This window comes from Hermetia illucens, chromosome 4, assembly GCF_905115235.1.
Source record: "Hermetia illucens chromosome 4, iHerIll2.2.curated.20191125, whole genome shotgun sequence".
In the NCBI taxonomy this organism is placed as follows: domain Eukaryota; kingdom Metazoa; phylum Arthropoda; class Insecta; order Diptera; family Stratiomyidae; genus Hermetia; species Hermetia illucens.
Window position 1 is genome coordinate 160,379,769 of NC_051852.1, and position 21,281 is coordinate 160,401,049.

Sequence of the window (21,281 nt, forward strand, 5' to 3'; positions counted from 1 at the left end):
ATGATTGATTCAGAGAAAAATAGAACAACATGTGATAAATATTGCATTTAAATTTTTTGTTATTTTTATTTTTCATTCATAGAATAATAGGATTCCGAAACTAACTGAGACCACAACCCCTCTTTTTCAATAGCTGGAGTTATTCCACTATGTTAAATCCTACCTCATTCTAGGTGACAGATCCCCCGACACCCCGACTGTCATTGCAAAAAATGATCACGTCATTAAACAAGCCTCGGGGACACGGTAGAGCATCCATCTCATGACAGCTCACGGTACTGTCAACAAATGGACAAGAGTTCTTGAAGTATGGATAACGTCACGTAAGCAAACTAATCCGAGTAACACAAATCCGCACCTGCATTTTGTAGAACAAAAATGGAGGGGTCGCACCATTCGAATCTGTTCGGACAGTCGGGCGGTATTATCAGCACTAAATGGCAACAACATATCAAGCCAGTTGGTGTGGAGTTGTCATCAGGTGCTGCTGAAACTTGGCCGACTGAACGAAACATTCCTGATGTGGGTACCGGGGCACTCTAACATCGCCGGTAATGAGGAGGCTGACAGACTGGCTCGCCGAGGGTCTGGATCCACAATGGTGGGGCCAGAACCAGCTCTTGGAATCCGACCATCTACTGTCAAATCTACTCTAAAAGGTGAAATTGCAAGGATTCACGCAACCGAGTGGAGAAATTTGGACTCTGGCCGGCAAGCGAAAATCCTTGTGAATGAGGCTTGGGCCACTAGAGTGTCCGTTAAGAAGTGGGACATGAAAACTCTAGCAGGGTTTTTGACGGGACACTGCCCCTTAAACTACCATATGGAAAAGATTGGGGTAGTGGTTTCGGCTGTGTGCAGCCAATGTGAGGAGGAGGAGACGGCCCTGCACTTTTTATGCAGCTGCCCGGCATCCTTAGATCTCAAACGAAGACACCTTGGCAAGGTTTTCTTCAATGAAGAATCTGCACACTCTCTGCCTCTGGAGAATGTTCTCAGATTCGCTAAAGCCTGCGATCACCGTAACCGGGAAGCCATTGAATAGGCAACTTAAGGGGATAGTACAATGGGCCTAATAATGGCCTGAGTGCTCGGAGTTGCGGCTCCCCCCAGTTAACTAAACTAAACTAAACTTGTAGAACTGTGGAACTTACAAAAGTCCTTTTTAAGTGAAGCATCAATATCTGCGCTCTACAAGAAACTAGAAGGTGCAGTCCCAAAAAATGAGAAAAAAACGTGAACATAGTAAAAATGACTCTTTTTTGTTAGCTTGCGCACTCATAAGCTGGCGAAACCCATTATTACGGGGCATGTCTAGAAAAAGGGGCTCTCACTGCCGTAGAGAATGACAAGTTGGCAACTCTGCTATATAACTGACTCCACCTTTTCAAAATTCAAAATTCCATGTCTGATGGTGAGTGGATATATATACATAGTATAGCAATAAGTTCTGTGACTCGATGCGTATAGCGAGAAATGTTAGGCCGCCGAAACTGGTAACACTGCGCACCATACCCCACTTCCGTCAGACTTTCAGGTTCCGAAGGTCAGTAGCGCGTGAACGACAACACGATGAATTTCGGTAACTACGAAAAAAGAATAGCGATTATGGCGTTGCACCAATGTGGGAATAGACCGAAAAAGGTTCATTGTTTGTTGCTGGTGTAGCTGCTGGTAAAAGAACGATTCGTTTTTAGGACATTAGCTCGATACCGCGAAACAGCTGATGTGGTTGACAGGTCGCGGGAGGTGCGCCCGCGCACCGTACGTCGCCCGAATATCGTGCATGCTGTGCGTGAGCGTGTTCGTCACAATCCTCTCCGCAAGCAGAAACGAAAGTCGGCGAAAATGATGTGAGTCGTATTTTACGAGAAGGTTTTGGTCTCCGTGCGGCGGTGCATTAGCCATATGTAAACGCCAAAAATGAAGGAAATACGCCGAACTCGCTGTGTTGCTTTTCTCCAACGATTTCCCCCCTTAAAAATATCGCACAATTCTATTTTCTGATGAAAAAATTATTACAATTATTACCAACGTCGTCCCCATCAGACTTCTGTCATGGTATGGTGGGGCATTTCACACTACGGAGTAACTGATATTCATTTCTGCGAGTCCGGCGTAAAAACCAATTCGAGCGTATACGGAAAGATGTTAGAGGATGTAGTCGAGCCATTGAGTGAATTTCTGAAAGCCGTGGTGCTTCCTGCAGGACTCGGCCCCAGCTCACAAAGCCAAGATAATTCAGCAGTGGCTAGTGGCGCATGTTCCCGACTCCATAGCCGCGGACGAATGGGCCTCAGGCAGCCTAGATTTGAATCCTCTGGACTACAGCCTTTAGGCTAAGTTATAGCAAACTGCTTGCGATCGAACACCGATTTGACGAATTTGAAGGCTAGCATCATGCGTGCAGCTCGAAAAATGCCGCTTCATACCGTGCGTGAAGCAATCGATGCATGGCTTCACAGACTTCGGGCCTGTATAGCTACTAGCGGCGGCCATTTTGAATATTTTTTTTTGTTTGAAAGCTCTGTTTTCCTTTTCTAATGGTAATTTGGTTTATTATTTCGTGAAAAACAAAAATTTGTCTGACTGACAGAACTTATGGCTATACTATGTACATCAGAATTGAATTTATTCCGAAGTTTCCGGTGTTTTCTTTATTAATTTGAAGTCTTATAAACATTCTAGTGAATTTTTCGTATAAACAAAAGACAGTTGTAAAAGTGGAAAAAACCTTCCTGGGAGGAATTCCCGATGGAAGTATAATATTAATAAGGAACACGTTAAAAATGCCGAAAAGAGTGAAAAGTGCCAGCATATCCAAAATCGCTTTTCAATACTGGCTGATGAGGTCAATGATCCCTCGATTGTCAAAAAAGATCAGGCGTCCAGAAAAATCAAAGCACCTACAATCACTTTCGCACAACTACAACGCGAGGCCATATTGACATTCCTTTGCGAATTGAGAAGATTGAAGACGACAAGGTATTGGCATTCCTATCGGCAAATAATTCTTAACTTATCAACGGCCTGAATCGAGTCCCATCAAATGTAAGATATGCAGTGGGGAACACCACTCCTCACAATGCGAGATTAACAACAAAGAGCCGGAATGGATTAAAGGCGCCAATTGTAGGCTAAACCATATTGCAAAACAGTGCAAACGTGGCTCTGACTACATTAAAATCAAGCAAAAGCAGTAGAGGGCAACAAGGAAAGTTCCCTAGAATGAAAATTTTTTATGTTACAGAAGTCTATTTTCCTAATCTGGGTGGAGGGTCCAAATACCACCTCTACACACAGGGGAACCTGTAAAGTTTCTTAAAGTCTGGTAGCTCGAAATGGTCCTCATCTGTATAAAACTCCGCAACTGACACCAAATTTGGTACCAATCGCTACAACTGTCAATGCGTATGACAGACAGACACACAGTAAACCGATTTTAATAAGGTTTTGTTTTACACAATGCCAATTTAAATATCGGGAGTTCTTTAATTAATTAAGGATTAGCCCTGATTTTTCTTAAATTAGGCTGAAGAGCCCAAGATCGGTGTTCATCTTATTTTCCTCGGGTAGTTTTGAGATTTCTAGACTTTCTAGGATATCAAATGACTATGCTAAGATTCCTGCTGACCATATGCTTGACTAGTGACTGAAAGAAAACTGGGTATTTGTCAAAAATTGAAAATATGTCAAAACAGTGACTCGAAACACAGAGCGTGAAAAACAAACGTGTGGTAGCGGTCAACTTTGCGAAGCTACTCAAAACCTGTCCACAATCCTCGGACTGCAATATTATTGACAACCTGTGGGATTATGTCGACGGTTGGCTTCGCGAAGGTCTGATGTCGAACAAAAAATAATTGATGGAACGTTTTCTTGAATAATGAAGAGATTCCAGCCGAATATATTCAACGTTTGGTGAAATCCATGCCACTGCCCAGTGAAGGATGTATATGGTGCTGACTCTTCTTGGTTAGGTCACGCACTCGCACCCTGATGAAATCCACTATTGCGGGGCACGTTTAGAGAGTGCAGCTCTCACGGCCGTATGGAATTGTTTTTCGACAAGTTGGCAACTCCGCCATACAGCCTGGCTCCTCTCCTTTAAAATGAAACTAATTTGAGGTTTGGATATTGAAAGCTCTTGATCCAGCAGTTTCCGAATAAATCGGGTGTGACAGACAGATAGACATTGAATCGATTCTAATAAGGTTTTATTTTACACAAAACCTTAAAAATGGCCATGCCATTGAACAAGCCTCGAAAAAATGCTAGAGCATTCACTTCGATCGATTTGGCAGGACGAGTCTCGATTTTGTCGAGAAAAGGGCAAAAGTTCTTGAAAGATGGCGTCAGGATGTAAACAAACTAGTCCGAGTAATACAAATCTATGCCAACACGACAAATTTTGATAAAAGAGAAGAACTTATAAAAGTGCTCTGGAAGTGGCGCATCGATATCTAAGCTCTAGAAAAACCTCGAAGGGGAACTACCAAAAGATGACTGTGAAGTTTCCTTCTTTTGGTAGCTTACGCACTCGCGCCCGCTGATAATTATGAGGCATGTTCAGAAAGTAAGTATATCAGAGCTCTCAAGGCCGTAGAGAGTCTCAATATCAGCGTCACACCTTTTCGCCCGGGAGTCTGTCCGTTCCACGATAATTCCAGACCTCATATGGCTAACGTCACGAAGTAATTCCTGAACTCGTTTGGATGAGACGTTTTGAACCACCCCCCATTCCCCTGAGTTGACGCCTTGACATTACAATGTTTTCAATCCTCTGAAGGAGCACATTGGTGGAAAAGGATTTCACACGAACGAAGAAATAAACGAGCCGCCGGGATTTTTTTGGAGGAAGAATTGAAAAATTGATCCCCGCCTCACCACCTTCAAATGGCAAATATATTGAAAAATCACCTACATACCCTATGATCAGAAACTCTGGGAAATTTTTAATTTAAACGAACCGCGCAAGACAGAATCGAGTCTCCGATTTTTTTTAAGTTAGTACCAACTTAGCTGACATTCATGTCAATATTCTGGCGCCATCGAGTTTGATATGCGATGAGAGAGCTAAAGGACATCCCTTTGGAGGCCATGATGTAAGAACGAGTGGGGGAAACGTTGGCACATGGGCCTGAAAATTACGCCGTTTTTTTTATCCGGTGCTTTTTAATCATGGGATACGTATGAATACAAACATGCTTTTCTTTTTTAGAAATATTTTTCCAGGACATGGTTATGGAGGCCTTCGGTGATCCCGTCGTGGGTAGATCGGGCGTTTTGGAGTGGCATAAGCAATTCCGAGAGGATAGAGAAAGACTGGAAGATGACGACCGCCCCGGACGCCCTTTGACCAGCAGGACCGACAAAAATATGTCACGAGCGAAAAATTCACTGAACAGTGATTATAGGATGGAAATCAGAATAATCGCTGATGATGAGATCGTGACAGAATACTTAGGCATGAGGAAAGTGTGCATGAAGTTGATGTCGAGATTATTATCAGAGGAACAAAAAAACGATCTGCCAGGATCTTCTTTGTCATGTGAATTAGGACGTCGATTTTTTCGATTTGGCCACGCCAAGTTTTTTTCTCGGTAGAGGGGGTTCAATAGGCGATAACGAGGGAGCAACATTCCGATCCAGGCGTTCCTGGAGGACTCCACTATTCTCTTAAATACTTTTTTTTAAATAAGTCCTGCTGCTTGCAGAACAGACCATGCTTTACGAATAGGAACCGGTCCTCCACGCTGCGTGAAGAGCTCGAAGATCCAAGAGAAGCTAGATTATCCGACTTACGGAATTAACTGAAAGTTTTTTAGCTCATTCTAAAATCCAACGTTCAAAGTAGTTAATAAGAAACAATATCTAAATAAAAAAAAAATAATTAAAAGTAGTAAAACTTGGGTTCTTGGTTAATGTTCTTCGAAGAAAGTAACATTCCAGTACACTGATAAAGTACAATGTTTATAAAGATACAATAAACAGGGTCTTCTTACGAAAAAAATAGCATAAGATAAAAAGGCTGTAATGAACCAAAAGAAATTGGGAGACCTAGAGGGAAGAGCTATACCAAAACCTAAAAGAAATTGGCTAAGTTGACCGTGAAGGTCTGCCCGCAAATACTGGAGCTTCATTAAAGCGGGGAGGGGAGGGGGAGGTCCTTTGAGCGCTTTGATCCTTTACGTGTCATTATACACAAGTCAAGTGTCTTTACCGATGCGTGCGTCCGCAACGGATCTTAAAAACATGGGGATTCGCATAAGCCTAACGATATTGGTTCGAGAGCGATTGTCCGCATTGCGAAACTCGAACCCGAACACGCACTTAGTGCATCGGGCAGATCAATGACAGCCTGCTTCAACTGATGCAACACATTTTAAGGACAGACGTGACAATGGACTGAATACAGACAATTTTTACAGACATAATGATAGACATAATCTGAATTTTTACCAACATGACGACAGATCCAGATCCAAGAACTTTCACGGACATGACGATTTTAACGACTCAGACGATGACAATTCGCCTCTTGGGTGCCAGGTACGACCGCTTAATACATTCTCAGTGGATCGTGTCGACACCATCATGGCATACTGGGATCTGGTTTTCGGTAGCAATCAAACATCTCTGCTCATCAACGAGTTCCTTTTCCGCGTAGAAGCTATGACACGCTCAACACTACAGGGGGATTTTGGCTGGCTGTGTACTTATGTACACACCCTATTCAGAGATAGAGCAGCAGATTGGTACTGGAACTACTACTTGTCGGACGAATCGAGTGGATCTCTTTTCGTGAGGCTCTTCGCCAGCAGCTTAAGGATTCTCTAGATGACTGGGATATCTCTGAACAGATGCGAGACCGAATGCAAGGTCCGTGCGAAAACTTCGACAGTTATTAGAAAGCTTTGCGTACACTAGGGAAAATTCCTTAACGGAAGACAAATTGGTAGATTTGTTATGTCGTTGGCTGAGATCTGACGTTTAGAGGCAACTTCTCTATTTTCCGGCTAACAGGGTTCGCGAGTTGCGTAGGTTATTGCAGAAGAGTGTCTCTCAAGCAAACTCTCTAACTAATTGTGCGACAATTCTGCTGAATCTGAGAGGGTGTTGACATAAAGTGCATCTCAAGAAATCCTCAGTCTGAGATGCTCTGCTGGAATTGTCCACAGATTGGCCATTTGTTCGAAGATTGTTGGAGGATCACAAAGTCTTTTGTTTTAGTTGCAGGCGCCTGAATACTCGTAAGCCCACATGTCCAAAATGTTGAGTTCCAGAGCTCAGCTTCAGTCATCAGGACGTTCCTTCATTCTTCCTTTCCTTTTTAGATTTTTGGGATAGCTCTTCCCTTTAGGTCGTCCTCGGCCACTCAGGATAGTCGTCTGACCATCGATCCCCATTATTTCTAGCTAGACTTGCATGCCAGAGGAAACATTAAGCTTGGATATTTTTCTCTCCAGCAAATATGAGAAAAAAATGAAGCAAACCAAGAGTCATCATTCATTGTATTCGGTGATGTTAGTCATAGGAAGTCATGGGAGATTGTATCGTAAAATCCGGCCAAATTATGGTAATTGGATTTCAATCTTCATTTCGTTAACTACTATTTCAGTAACCATGACTACTCTGCATACAATCAAGTATAGCTTCACACTCTTGCTACTGGAATAATAAGAGGCTACAAACATCTCTCACTATATTATACGACTATGCATCACCTACCATAGACTAATTGACACTTGTCCAAACAAAATTTACAGCAAATAAGGGGAATACCTATATTTGATTATTATGGCATTACTAAGCAGATCTTTTGAAACCCAACTGCAACTGGGGTATTTCCACAGATTAATTTCATATATTTTTTCTAAGATTCTTATAATTGACTAATTTATTTATTTATTTGATTAACAATAAACGCATGCATACAGAAAATAAAAGAAAACAAAAAAATACAAAGTGTCAATAACTCTATTTTTGTGAGTGGCTAGGGATGAAGCCAGAGGCCCAAGCTGCAGACGGTTATAATCCTGTAACATTCTGGGCAAGGGAGAGTTTAAATAGCACGAGAGCCCCGCGAAAAGAACCTCAATAATATTAAGGTTGCCAATATTATGTGATGGATCACGGTAATGGATTCCAGGGCTACAGTGTTGCTCATCAAGCCATTATATGCGTCAGTCAAAGAGCTACGGGATTGCAGAGGTGTCAGGTTAAGGAAAGCCAGACATTCAGGATATGTCGAGTAGGGAAGGTTCTTTTTAAAGGTTGGAAATCGAGCAAATCTCCTTTGTATAGACTCAATTGCATCGCAATCACAATTATGGCAAGGGGACCACACCAGACTAAGCAAGAATATTAGGGACGAAGATTTTATAAAGGATGACTGAGGAATGGATACCCATGAATTGATAGGAGGAACGAAGGATAAAGCCGGACATCTTCAAAGCGGGGCTGAGAACATCGACATAATGAAAATTAACTTGAAGTTTGCTGTCAAAGGTCAGACCTAGGTCCTTCTAAGAGGCAATCAGGGCTAAGGGTTGACCATCAAGGTAATAAACAGGTGTCGGGGGAGAAGTTTTTAGTGAATAATATAAAGAGCAGCATTTCTTCGCAATAAGTGGCAACTTGCTACGAACGCACCACTGAGATGATGTGTCAAGGTTTGACTGAATGCTGCATTGAGGTAGGCGAACCAACAGAAGAAAACTATTTGAAATCATCTACATATAAAAGGATAGGGCAGGTAAAAAAGGAAGGAAGATCATTCACGAAAAATGGAAACAGAAATGGACCCAAGATGGACCCTGGAGGTACACCTGATGAGGGAGTGAATGGAAACAATATACAACCGTTTAACCAGGAGAGAATACTCGTCGTCATCCATACGATCGGAATTTGGTGAGAAGCAAGGAGGTCGGTAGTTTTCGACCCGGATATTGTCACCTTTTTTTGTGCAAGGGTATGTTCGGAAAAATACCTTCAGGCAAGCTCTGGTTATAAATGATAGTAAAGGGAAGAGATATGTTTGGTTTACATTTTTTTGGAAGAGATTCGGAATGCTAGCGAGAGAAGTGGGCGAAGAGCTAGCTTTAAACATTTAATTTGAATCGAATAGCTCCGTGTTCCCTCAAAAATCAATCATATTTCACCTTATGTAACTTTCTAGTAAAATTCCCTCAATTTCTTATCGACTTAAGTATATTTATTTTAATTACAAAAAATTATAAACTCACAATACCCTGATTCAGCAGTTCATGGAATAAAACTCAAGCCAGTAGGTGGCCTAAAAAAATATTTTCGTTATTAATATTCTCTTATTTTCATTAATTCATTACAATTACAGTGGCATCAAGCATCAATTTTGACACTGAAAGATTGCTGACCTTTTTCAGTTGAATACTTGTAAATAAGTACCAAATGGTTCATGTGAATTGTTTTGCTTGTTTCCAGCAAGAATAACGATTTAAGGCATGCTAATTACCTAATTGTTGTTGATGACCTCAGTGACATTAAAACTGTGCACGTTACTCTATAAAATAACTCTTCCGTGAAACCGGTTCTTTGGATTTCAACTGGGATTTTATCTGTTTAGATTTTGTTTGCTTTATCTTCATCATGGCTTAGAACTTGTTCTTCCAGCACCACGAATTTATATTGTGGGTATGAATTTGAAGGCTATTTGGAGACGTGAGGATTGCGCAATTGACCTTGTAAATAGACACATGGTTCGTATGGAATATTTGAAGATTAGGATGTCTAGATTTTAGAAGTATCTTTCATTGCTGCCAAAGCAGAAAGCTCGTAGTTTGGAGCCATATCAGCTTCATAGAGATATGTGACCATTGATGACTCTAAACAATTGGGAAACATTTTCATGTACATATATAGATTAAAAATAGCCAACGATGTTCTTATCAGAGGTTGAATGCACTCAATCTGTTTGCGTTGATAAGACCAGTGCGAAATTACGTGATTGATTATGGTTTACCGCAATTACAAGTTGTATTCCCCCCATTCTATCCAATTTCATGCTCAACGGGCTGCATTGTTTCCGTTAACGATTATATTGCAATAGGGCGCAGTTCACACAAAATAGTAAACAATGTTTTTCAAATTGACATAAACACTATTGCGTGCAAAGGCATATTAATCCTATTTTCCGGACTTTATACTTATTTTACGTAAGGAATACTTTAGCCATTGGAAATATGTCGAAGTGGCGTAATAAGCTAACTATGCACGTAGCATTCGTCGATTTCTTGAGAACTGTCAATTTCTAAACTTAATACAAAGGTGATTTTATGAGAGGCTTCACAATACATTTTGATTCATAATCAAACTTGCACAAATAATGTTTCCAAGGTTTTGTGTAGAAGAAAACCTCATTAAAATCGTTTCAATATCTATTATCTGTGATTTTGTCCAGGATAGAGAGAACTCATTAGACGCTGCCCCGCCCCCGACCTTGGGAGCAGCGTGATTTCCAAATGTTGATCGTTTCGTTATATACCGTTACCAGAGTAACCTTATCAGGCCTAAAGTTATTTGTAGCAGGTTTTTTTGTTTAACAGTTGAGGGGTCCTTAGTCCACAACGACTTGACGACAAGTGCTCCAATTCGAAACTTTCTACTACTTTTTTCGTCCAAGATTCCCTTCTTCTTGACTGAACGCTCAACCCTTTGCTTTAAGAAGATAATGCCCCCAGGAAGGAAAGTACCAAGTACATCAAAGGATCAAAAACTAATCCTAATCCCCCCTAAAACTTGAAAACTGCGATTTATCAGAAATCGAAAAGTTTTTCTGAACGGTCTTTTAAATGGCTACCGCAGGTGACCAAATTCATAATCAGAATTATCTAGCGGCAAGAAAAACAATAAAGGAAAGGAAGTTGAGCCAATAGCGCAGTAGTAGGTATACCAACCCCAACCAGACAGTGTTTCAATATGCAATACGATGTCTTGATCCCGTTGACGTAGTCAAGGATAAAACAAGGGAAGTTTTGGACAAAAGACAAAGTCCTGGTATTTGGCGTCATTACGTTCTACACTGGGGCTTGCCGTGCGAATCTTTTAAACATATATTGCCTCAAAAATGTCAAGCGATGACGGCTTTACAGTTTCTTACCAGGGCAGAGGCATTAAGTTGATGCGAACTTAGGACCCCATCATTCTTAAAAAAACATTTTCAGCTCTGGCCAAGCTCTGGTCAATAAGGCGGATTTGCGCTCAATATAATTCGTAGTCATGTCGGGTTCTACGAATTATATAAAAGAGCATTCAACATCTGCGAGCCGCTATAGTCACGCTGCTCCCAGGGCAGAGGTGAGGCAGCGTCTGACAATTTGCCTCTGCCCTGGTAAGAAACCGTAAAGCCGTAATCGCTTGACATTTTTGAAAAGTTTGGGTGCAAGCCTTAAGCGAGGGGTCCGTGGACCAGGTAAGAGGGAGTAAGTTGCTCCCCATTTGGTCCGGTCCAGCATTAAGTTGATGCGGACTTGGGACCCCATCATTCTTAAAAAAATATATTGCCTACTCCGTGTTGAGAGCTTTTGTGAGTGTGTTAAATCATGCTCTTATCATAAAGCTAGATATCAATGCAAATGAGCTATAAAATTCTTCACAGAGAACTCACCATTATACTAAAAAAAGTGAAGCCTTAAGCTTGGTTCCGATAAAAATCCTCTTCAACCACAAGCAACCTACAGTGCCATCTCCTGTGGTTTCTTTAATCTTCATTGCCAATTTATTTTGACAAAGATAGCAATATCCCCTCCCCCTGCTTTGTGGCGGTAGGGACGCCTATTTCCTGGGAAATTACCAGGTACCCCAAAGAAACCGATATTCGCAAAAACCAAAACGCAAGATATTATGCGATCGGTTCTGAAGAGTAAATGGCATCATGGTGTCGCGAGCGGAGTGCCTCCGAGTAAAAAGCCTTGCATGTCCACTGGGGTCGCAGGGTACATGGACTGCCAATCACAGCCATACTTGCGTAGTCAGATGTGAACTATTGGACGAAGAAAAAACAAAGAAAAAAAACAAAGAGCGGAGACATGGAGACATTTAACTTGAGGACAGTCAATCTCATAAGCGCACACCCACAGGGACCTGTGTTGGCGCCTCGACATGGAGACTTAGGCCTCAGGTAGTAATACGGATATATCTTGTTATCATTAGATCAATGTTCGCTTATGCATCCGCAGTGTGGTGAAAGAAAAGAGTTTTCACCGCAAACTAGCCACACTGCAAACGACTGTGTATCTGGATATTACCGGTTTCATGAGCTCGATATCCGGTGCAGCTCTGAATGCATTACTCAATTTGCAGGGCTTGTTCATTCGGAGTACTGCAATGAGAGCAGTTGATAGACTAATTCTAAAACTGAATCCAGTTTTGGCAATGCCTCCTGATTCTCGGAACCCCATACATGTGTCTGGTACAAGATATGAAATTATCTCAAAACGAAGAAAAAAACTGGAACAATGCATGTCAGGGTATACAGGTAGAACAGGGGTTTGAAGCAGGAGTCTACCTCAACGGTATTTCAGGCTGAATTATACGCGAACCTAAGGACGGCAACCTAACTGATTGACGAGCAGGTGAAGGGCAAACGTATCGCAATCTGTATTAAGGGCGTTGGGCAGTCTTTTGATCACTTTTAAAAAATCCTTCAGGATACGATGAAACTACTTTGGGTACCCGGTCATTGTGGTGTAGAGAGAAATGAAATCGTGGATGCTTTAGCAAAAGGGGGTTCAATTTCCCCCGTGCTCGGACCGGAACCAGCAATTGGGGTGTCAGTTGCAGTGGCTAATGCTGCTATCAAAAACTGGGAACAAGCTTCCCATAATAATAGATGACTGAGTCTAAATGCTGCTAAACACACCAAACTTTTCCTGTCAGAACCAAAAAAACATACGGCAAAGTTTATCCTGTTGAAAAGCAGGAGGTTTTGCAGAAGTATTGTGGGAATTCAGACTGACCATAACTCACTAGCTGGGCATATGTTGAGATTAGAAATTCTCCAAGATGATACATGTCCATCCTGCAATGAGGAAGCGGAATCCACGGAAAATTTCCTATGAGAGTGCCCCGCCTATAGACGCATCAACTGCAGCGGGTAGTGCCACATCCACTAACGGGAATCCTGCGATACATAAACGAATTGGGGATGTTCCGTCAGACGGGATAATCGAGTACAATGGACCACTAGGGTCTGAGTGCTCAAAGGCGATGCTCCTCCTCCACCTCAAACACATACATCTTGTATGCGAATAATTGAAAATTTACAATGAAAAATCATCACACAAATGGAACTTGTAGAATTGAAATCTAGCAGGACGACAGCAAAAAATACGCCAACTATTGGTTGTATGTTGTATAACAAAGAGATCCGGAAAGCGCAGAGGCTCTGCTAGAGGGGATGGAAATTATTCTTTTTTTCCTTCTCCTATTAATCCCGCTGAGACACTGAAGAAATTCGACGAAAACTGGAAAGGAACCCCTAGAATACCTTATATACCACTTTGCCCATCCCCTTTCTTGTAAAAATGCTATACTGGATATGGTATAACTGGTTCAGGGATGAATAAGTGAGAGGCTAATATTCTCCCTCCGCTGGATCGAAACAATGATTATCGCAGTGCTGGTGAATGCAGTAGATGACATTGACAACACTTCCTTTGGCTCACAGGCATCAATCGACAGGAAGAACGATATGGAACATAATCATTGCTAGAAGGCATGTTGGCTCGATTTGGTCGTGAGACTCTATACACCGTTGTATGCAGGGGCTGCCTTCAGAGGGAATCCTATAACCCTTACTATGGGACTTTACTGGATATACTGATGACATCAACATACTCATATCGGGAAAATTTCTGCGAACAATATCAGAGCTATAATAAATGCGTGCCGCGGTATTTCTAGCAAAAAGTTTTTAGAAATTAAAACTCAACACCGTCTCCGTTGCTAGAAGTAATTTTTATTAAGCATGTATCGATATTTCGGGAACAACTTGTTCCCTTCTTCAGTGCCGGGTATATTATAGCAGATGATGAATATCCGAGCTGCCAAGAAATTTTCGTTTTTCCAAAGGCTCGTCTGCCTTCATTACGATTTCCATGAGGACCAAATACACTCTTGCACTGAAGATGGTGGTACAATTCTTGGACTTCGTGGTAAAAGGACAGACGAGGTTTGCCGCGTACAGCATTTAGTTTAACATCACACAAGCATATCAGAATCCCCAACATAACTACAAATCCCACCTTGAGTATATGTTAGGTTATATGTGTAGGCAGAGGCGCTTTCAAACTCTCAGAGACGGAAGCAGGTGAACTCGGTTTACCGGTTGATGACTTTGAGGGTTGGTAGTGCTTTTAGAACCACTTCAGATGAGGCAGTATTGGTGGTGACAGGCATGATTGTGGTGTACCATGCATGGGCACGCAGAGCGTAGGAATGCGGCAAGGTCAGAGTCGCATAATCTCTGGCAACGCAGATGAAACGGGTCTACGAAAGGTTGGTGAACGTAGAGGCTCATTCCCAACATTAGGGTGTGGCTTCAGCGGAAACATGGGGAAACCAACTACCATATTACCCAGTTCCTCACGGGACACGGTGGTTGCTACAGGCAGTATCTGCACCGGATGATTCTTCGAATTGTCCCAGATGCGATGAGGATACTGATAAGTCCAATAGCCGATCAATGTCTTCTAGGATAACATTTGTACACGATTGGGACGAAACAACATCCCACATCTTATTGGATTATCTCGTGGTGTAAACATACCCCCGGGGAATAATGAATCCAAAAGAAAATCCGGTCAGTTGAATCTAAAGAATTATCCTCTTAGCTTCTGATACTATTGACGTTAATCAACCTCAGTATAATATGCCAAAAGGTGCAAAATGAGAACAACATAACCCATTCCTACGCAAAACACTGCCACCAATCCAACCATCTATCCAAGTTAACTAACTTAATTACGGTCGACTATCTTGGGAATCCCCAAAGGCTGTTAAAACGTCATCAAAGCACTTCAAAAGTAAAAGGCGTAAAAATAAATTAGCAAAAAGCAGAAAAGAACTATTCCTTCCACTTTGGTGAACGTCTGGAGAAAATGCAATTAAAGTTTCGAAGCCAGATAATGGGCACCATCTGTTTCACATCAAGCATTAACGGCGTCTCATGGAGTGTTGTGTTTTTGCCTGAGAAATTCCAGTCAAAAGCTTGCTTGGATCAATAATTTTTTAAGTAAAGCCGATCGTTGTGAAGTTTTCAGTGGATCAAAAGGCAAGAAACTGAGATAATTTTAAAGAATTTTCATTCTCTTTGTTATGAAGTTGTTAATGTTTTTTTTTAACAGAAATGGAAAGAAAAATATGAAAATCGATATCTTTTAGAGTAGATTCATTTAGGGAAAATTTGTAGTTGCGAGGTTACCATCCGGATCGTATCAGTGAATAGACTAAGTGTACATCCGTGTTCTTGCCGAATGCCGGGGGAACGGGTTTTTCTGGATCCGGTATTTAGGGATAACGTTTTTTAGCGTTTACCTGACGCCGAACGAGACGATGCCGGACTTTCGGCGTCGGCTTGATACTCTGGAGGACGCCGTTTCGTGCACGGAGGGACGTATCCTGGTAGGCGGTGATTGAATGGGGCATGCCTCAGTCAGACTCCAGAGGGATTCTGGAAATGGCGGCGAGAACTGGGCTCGTAGTTTTAAACACCGGATCCATGACAACGAGGAGGCATATGCCATAAAGGCACAGTATAGATCAGCAAAAAGGAGACTCCGCAGCGCTATAAATAAAAGCAAAGCTCACGGTTGGCAGAACCTTGTTAACGAGGTGAATGAGGACCCGTGGGGACTTGGCTATAAGCTTGTCAGCCGGAAAACCGCGGCTCTACGGAAGCCCTGCATACTAAGTACCGACCAGATGGACCGCATTGTGCGAGCATTGTTCCCCAGACACCCTGTACAGGTTGATGTAAATAGCGCGCAAAACGTCGAGGATTGCCCCCTTTTCACAATGAGAGAGCTCGAAGAAGCGGTTCTCACTATAAAAAACAAGAAGGCGCCAGGGACTGATGGCATCCCGGCAGAAGTTTACAAACTGGTCTTTCGCCAATGGCCAGAATTACTGCTTGAAGTGTTTAACGCTTGCGTGGAGGACGGCATTTTTCCTTGCTGGCCAGACTCGCGTTGATTAGTAAGGGTAAATGAGTCTGCATACCGACCGCTGTGTATGCTTGACACGGCCGAAAAAGTGCTCGAAAAGCTCCGCGCTGCCGGGGACTTATCCCCAAGGCAGTTCGGGTGCAGAACAGGGAGATCTACAGTGGATGCTGTTATAGAGTTCGTAGATGTGGTTCATCGAGCCGAGGCACACAGCCGCCGATCTCGACGGATAGTGCTCCTCATAACGCTTGATGTCAGAAATGCCTTCAATTCCGTAAGATGGACAGATATGCTAGGCATACTAGAAAACTCATTCCACGTGCCAAGCTATCTCTTGCGGATATTGAGGGATTATCTGAAAGACCGCTCCCTGCTCTATGAGACGCTAGAGGATCAAAGGAGGACAAAAATCACGTCGGGAGTAGCACAGAGATCCATCCTAGGGCCGGACCTCTGGAACGCTTTCTACGATAATCTGTTGAGACTCGATATGCCCGAAGAGTCGCGCCTGGTCGGTTATGCAGACGACGTTGCGACACTTGTTGCCGGCCGCACTGTTGAGCAGGCGCAAAACAGAATTGGCATATTGATGCGACGGGGAAGCGGATAGACGACTGCTCACGGTTTCAGCCTTGCGCTGAAAAAAACCGAAGTAGTCATCTTAAACAGAAGGAGAATCCCGACCCTGCGTCCCATATCGATCGGCGAGTTGACTATAGAGTGAAAACCTGTGGTTAAATCATCATCAACGGCGCAATAACCGATATCCGGTCTAGGCCTGCCTTAATAAGGAACTCCATACATCCCGGGTTTGCGCCGAGGTCCACTAATTCGATATCCCTAAAAGCTGTCTGGCGTCCTGACCTACGCCATCGCTCCATCTTAGGCAGTGTCTGCCTCGTCTTCTTTTTCTACCATAGATATTGCCCTTATAGACGTTCCGGGTGGGATCATCCTCATCCATACGGATTAAGTGACCCACCCACCGTAACCTATTGAGCCGGATTTTATCCACAACCTAACGGTCATGGTATCGTTCATAGATTTCGTCGTTATGTAGGCTACGGAATCGTCCATCCTCATGTAGGGGGCCAAAAATTCTTCGGAGGATTCTTTTCTCGAACGCGGCCAAGAGTTCGCAATTCTTCTTGTTAAGAACCCAAGTCTCCGAGGAATACATGAGGACTGGCAGGATCATTGTCTTGTATAGTAAGAGCTTTGACCCTATGGTGAAACCTTTCGAGCGGAACAGTTTTTGTAAGCTGAAATAGGCTCTGTTGACTGACAACAACCGCGCTAGATACGAAAAATTATCAACGGTCTCAAAGTTGTATCTTTATTCTTCCCGTTTGACCAGTGCGGTTTGATGTTGATTGGTTGGTTTTCGGTGCTGACGTTGCCACCATATACTTTGTCTTGCCTTTATTGATGTGCAGCCCAAGATCTCGCGTCGTCTGCTCGATCTGGATGAAGGCAGTTTTGGATCGTTCTTCCCATGATGTCGATATTGTCAGCATAGGCCAGTAGTTGGGTGGACTTTAAGAGGATCGTACTTTTTGCATTTACCTCAGCACCACGGATGACTTTCTCCAGGGCCATATTCCAACAGTTTTTCCATCGCTTGCCGCACAGAGAAAATCTGATCTGTTGCTGATTTGCCTGGTGTGAGGCGTCTTTGGTATGGGCCAATGATGTTCTGGGCGTATGGGGCTATCCGACCTAGCAAGATAGCGGAGAATATCTTATAGATGGTACTCAGCAACGTGATACCTCTATAATTGCTGCACTGTGTGATATCTCCCTTTTTATGTATGAGACAGATAATGCCTCGTTGCCAATCGTCAGGCATTGATTCGCTGTCCCATACCTTGAGCATAAGTTGATGAACCACTTGGTGTAACTGGTCGCCTCCATATTTAAACAATTCGGCTGTAATTCCATCGGCTCCTGGCGACTTATGATTTTTTAGCCGATGAATTGCACAGACTGTTCCTCCTATACTTGGTGGCGGCAGTATTTGTCCGTCGTTTTCAGTTGGCGGGACCTCCAACTCGCCGATGTTCTGGTTGTTCAGTAGCTCATCAAAATACTCAACCCATCGCTCCAATATGCCCATTCTGTCGGAAATCAGATTTCCCTCTTTGTCTCGGCAGGATGAGCATCGAGGTGTATAAGGCTTCATCCTGCTGACCTGTTGGTTAAACTTCCGCGGCTGGTATGGTTGCTCCCTGCACTTTTCTAGTTCACAGACTTGTTGGTTCTCCCAGGCTTCTTTTTTCCGTCTGTGAAGTCGCTTCTCCGCTCGACGGAGTTCGTGATAAGTCTCTGGGCGTGCCCGCGTTCTTTGAGAATGCAACATTACTCGATATGCGGCATTCTTCTGTTCCGCAGCTAGCGTCAAACCAACCGTTCCGACTCCTTTTGCGGCTGGAATGTTTGTGGCCGCATTAACGTTAATGTTGTTCAGGTGGTTGTGAAGACCGTTTGTAGATGCTTCATCTCCAGAACCTCTGTTGACTGCGGCTATTGCGAGATCCATTTCCCTCTTATAGGTGTCGCAGAGGGCTGTGTTGTGGATGGCTTCAGTGTTAACTCTCACCTGATTGTCAGAGGGGATTCTGGGCGGTGTTGTTATTCGAACTCGGAGCACCATGCCAACAAGATAGTGATCCGAGCCTATATTGCCCTCCTAAATGTTCTGACATTCATCAAGGATGTGAAGTGGCAGCGTTCGATCAACACGTGGTCAATTTGGTTGAAAGTGGTCCCGTCTGGAGAGGCCCACGTATGTTTGTGGACCGCTTTCCACGCAAACCTGGTACTTCCAACAACAATTTTGTGTGACACTACTAATTGAGTAATCCATAGTCCGTTATCATTTGTATTTTCGTGTAAACTATGGGAGCCAACGTATCGCCTGAATACGGGCTCCTTCCCTACTTGGCTATTAAAATCCCCAATTATGATTTTAATATCATATCTGGGACAGGCTTCGAGGGTTTGTTCTACTGCCTCGTAGAAGGTATCCTTCTCCGACTCTGCAGGGGCGTGAACGTTAAGGCTTGTATTTCTAAACTTGCCTCGCAAACACAGAGTGCATAGCCTTTCGCTTATATTTTCAAAGCCGATAACAGCAGGTTTAATTTTTTGGCTGACTAAGAAACCTACTCCGACCACATGGTTTACTGGATGGCCACTATAATATATGGTGTAGCGACTCTCCTCCAGGAAACCGGTCCCTGTCGGTCTGCGTCTATATTCATATAAAATTTAGTCAGTTCTGAAGGATTGCCTCCCGCGTTAACAAAGAAACCAATAATAGAATCAGCAGCAAAAGGTTTCCACTATCTTCTCAGTCGTCCATTAACTGAGTGAATTATAATGGTCAAGTCTCCAACGGAAGGGCGTTGTCCAACACTTTGAATAAATATTCGATACAATTTAGTTAAGTATTGGGCACTCCCCTCTGGGAGAAAACTGCATCCAGGGAAGGCATTAGTGCGTTTTAGTTGTAAGCAAACTCGCGCAAAACCTTGTCAGGTGGCAGGTGGATATCTCCTTTGGTTGCCATTTGGGATGAAAGATAAGTGACCGAGTCTTCAATTCAATCCAAAGTCCGCAGATACTTACTCCTCCTTATCTCAGTAAATAATCGACAAGAAGGTTGATAAAAGCACGAATAACTGATATGAACGGTGCCTAGAAATCTAGCAATTTAGGTTTCCTGGAGAGCTAGCTCATTTGATCTTTTATTCAATTCACGGTATCTTATCTGCATGTGAAAATTATATCTGAAAGCAGTCGTCTTGCCTCATGAAGCTTCGCTTATGAGCAATTAAAGACAGTAGAGTTCGTCATTGACAATGGAAGGCTGATCTAATTATTCACGGAGCTTCGCGATGTGTCCACCTTCCTAAAAGGTTTCCATCAACGATGTCCCCAATAACCAAGTGCTTTGTCTTGAACTTGCATAAACCGATTAAAACGCAAATAAGATTATGACACGAACCTTCTCAATGCATTCCTGCCCCAAGGCCTTGGAATCACAGGTGACAGCGAGCTGTGTGCCGTTGGGCAGATTCACTATGCACCACATTTTCGCTTGGTCGTTTCCTCCCAATATTTACAACGAACGCACCACTTTCCCGCAGCGAGCAAAAGTTATCTCGGAATTTTCAGTAAAATCAACGGCTGGGAACTTGCTCGGTGAAATGTTCCCAACCTAGAACGGCACAACTACAACAGAACAGCTTCCGCGAAAGGAGAGGAAAATCGGAAAATGCAATTACAGTAACTCGATTTCACGTTCACTTAATTTTCCTCGAGATTTCCCGAATAAATCTTTAACAAAATCACTTTTGAAATTCTCGTCCGCACTGACAATTTCCTCTGGGCTCAAGGTGTGGGTGATGAAAAGTTCTTCTTCCGCTTTCTCACTGGAAAAACACTTGGCAACTATGTCCTTTCGGCTTGAATGCTCCCAATTTGTCTCCGCGACTTTTCCTTCTAAATTAAATTCGAAATTCGCTTAGGTCGGATAAATGAAAAGCGCCCGGTACAAGTTTATTCGGCATTTCTTCACGTAAAACGCAACAATGTTCGCTTTTGTAAAATTTTTCACTACTGGCCGTCGCGAATCGTCACCTCCCACGTCCATACTACGCGAAATTCATAACACGATTGAAGTGAAAAACCACCAAAGACTTGGAAGAAATCTTCAGCATTGACGGAAGGTGCAATGGAAGTTGACAGATCGGTGAAAAAGTTCAGCTGGGGATGGATGAATCGATGAACGCAGTGAATTTGTCGTGAGTTTATCTTTGGGTTGACACGAGAGAGAGAGAGAGAGGATAAACAAGAGCCCGCTTGGGGTATGTTTACTGCGGAGAGGAGTACACAATTGCCTCGATGACTCTCCGTTGTGCAACATATGCCTACGGAAATAAAGCCGGCACTGAACAGTGCTCTCATTACACAAAAGACAAGCAAATCAAGATGATTCTGAGGAAACGACTAGGTAGGTCCGATAAGATTATTTCTTATATTGGGTTGGGGAAAAGTAATGTCGTATTTGTG

The 21,281-nt window shown here is 43.0% G+C and overlaps 1 protein-coding gene across 1 annotated transcript in view; it reads right to left on the reverse strand.

The window, feature by feature from the left end:
* LOC119653806 (E3 ubiquitin-protein ligase MYLIP) overlaps positions 1 to 20,940 on the reverse strand; it is a 121,233-nt gene extending 100,293 nt beyond the window's left edge. The window contains exon 1 of the mRNA XM_038058829.1: positions 20,215 to 20,940. Coding sequence (XP_037914757.1) covers positions 20,215 to 20,301 — 87 coding nt within the window. The 5' untranslated portion in view covers positions 20,302 to 20,940. The remainder of the gene's footprint in view (positions 1 to 20,214) is intronic.
* Between the last annotated feature and the right edge of the window lie 341 nt (positions 20,941 to 21,281).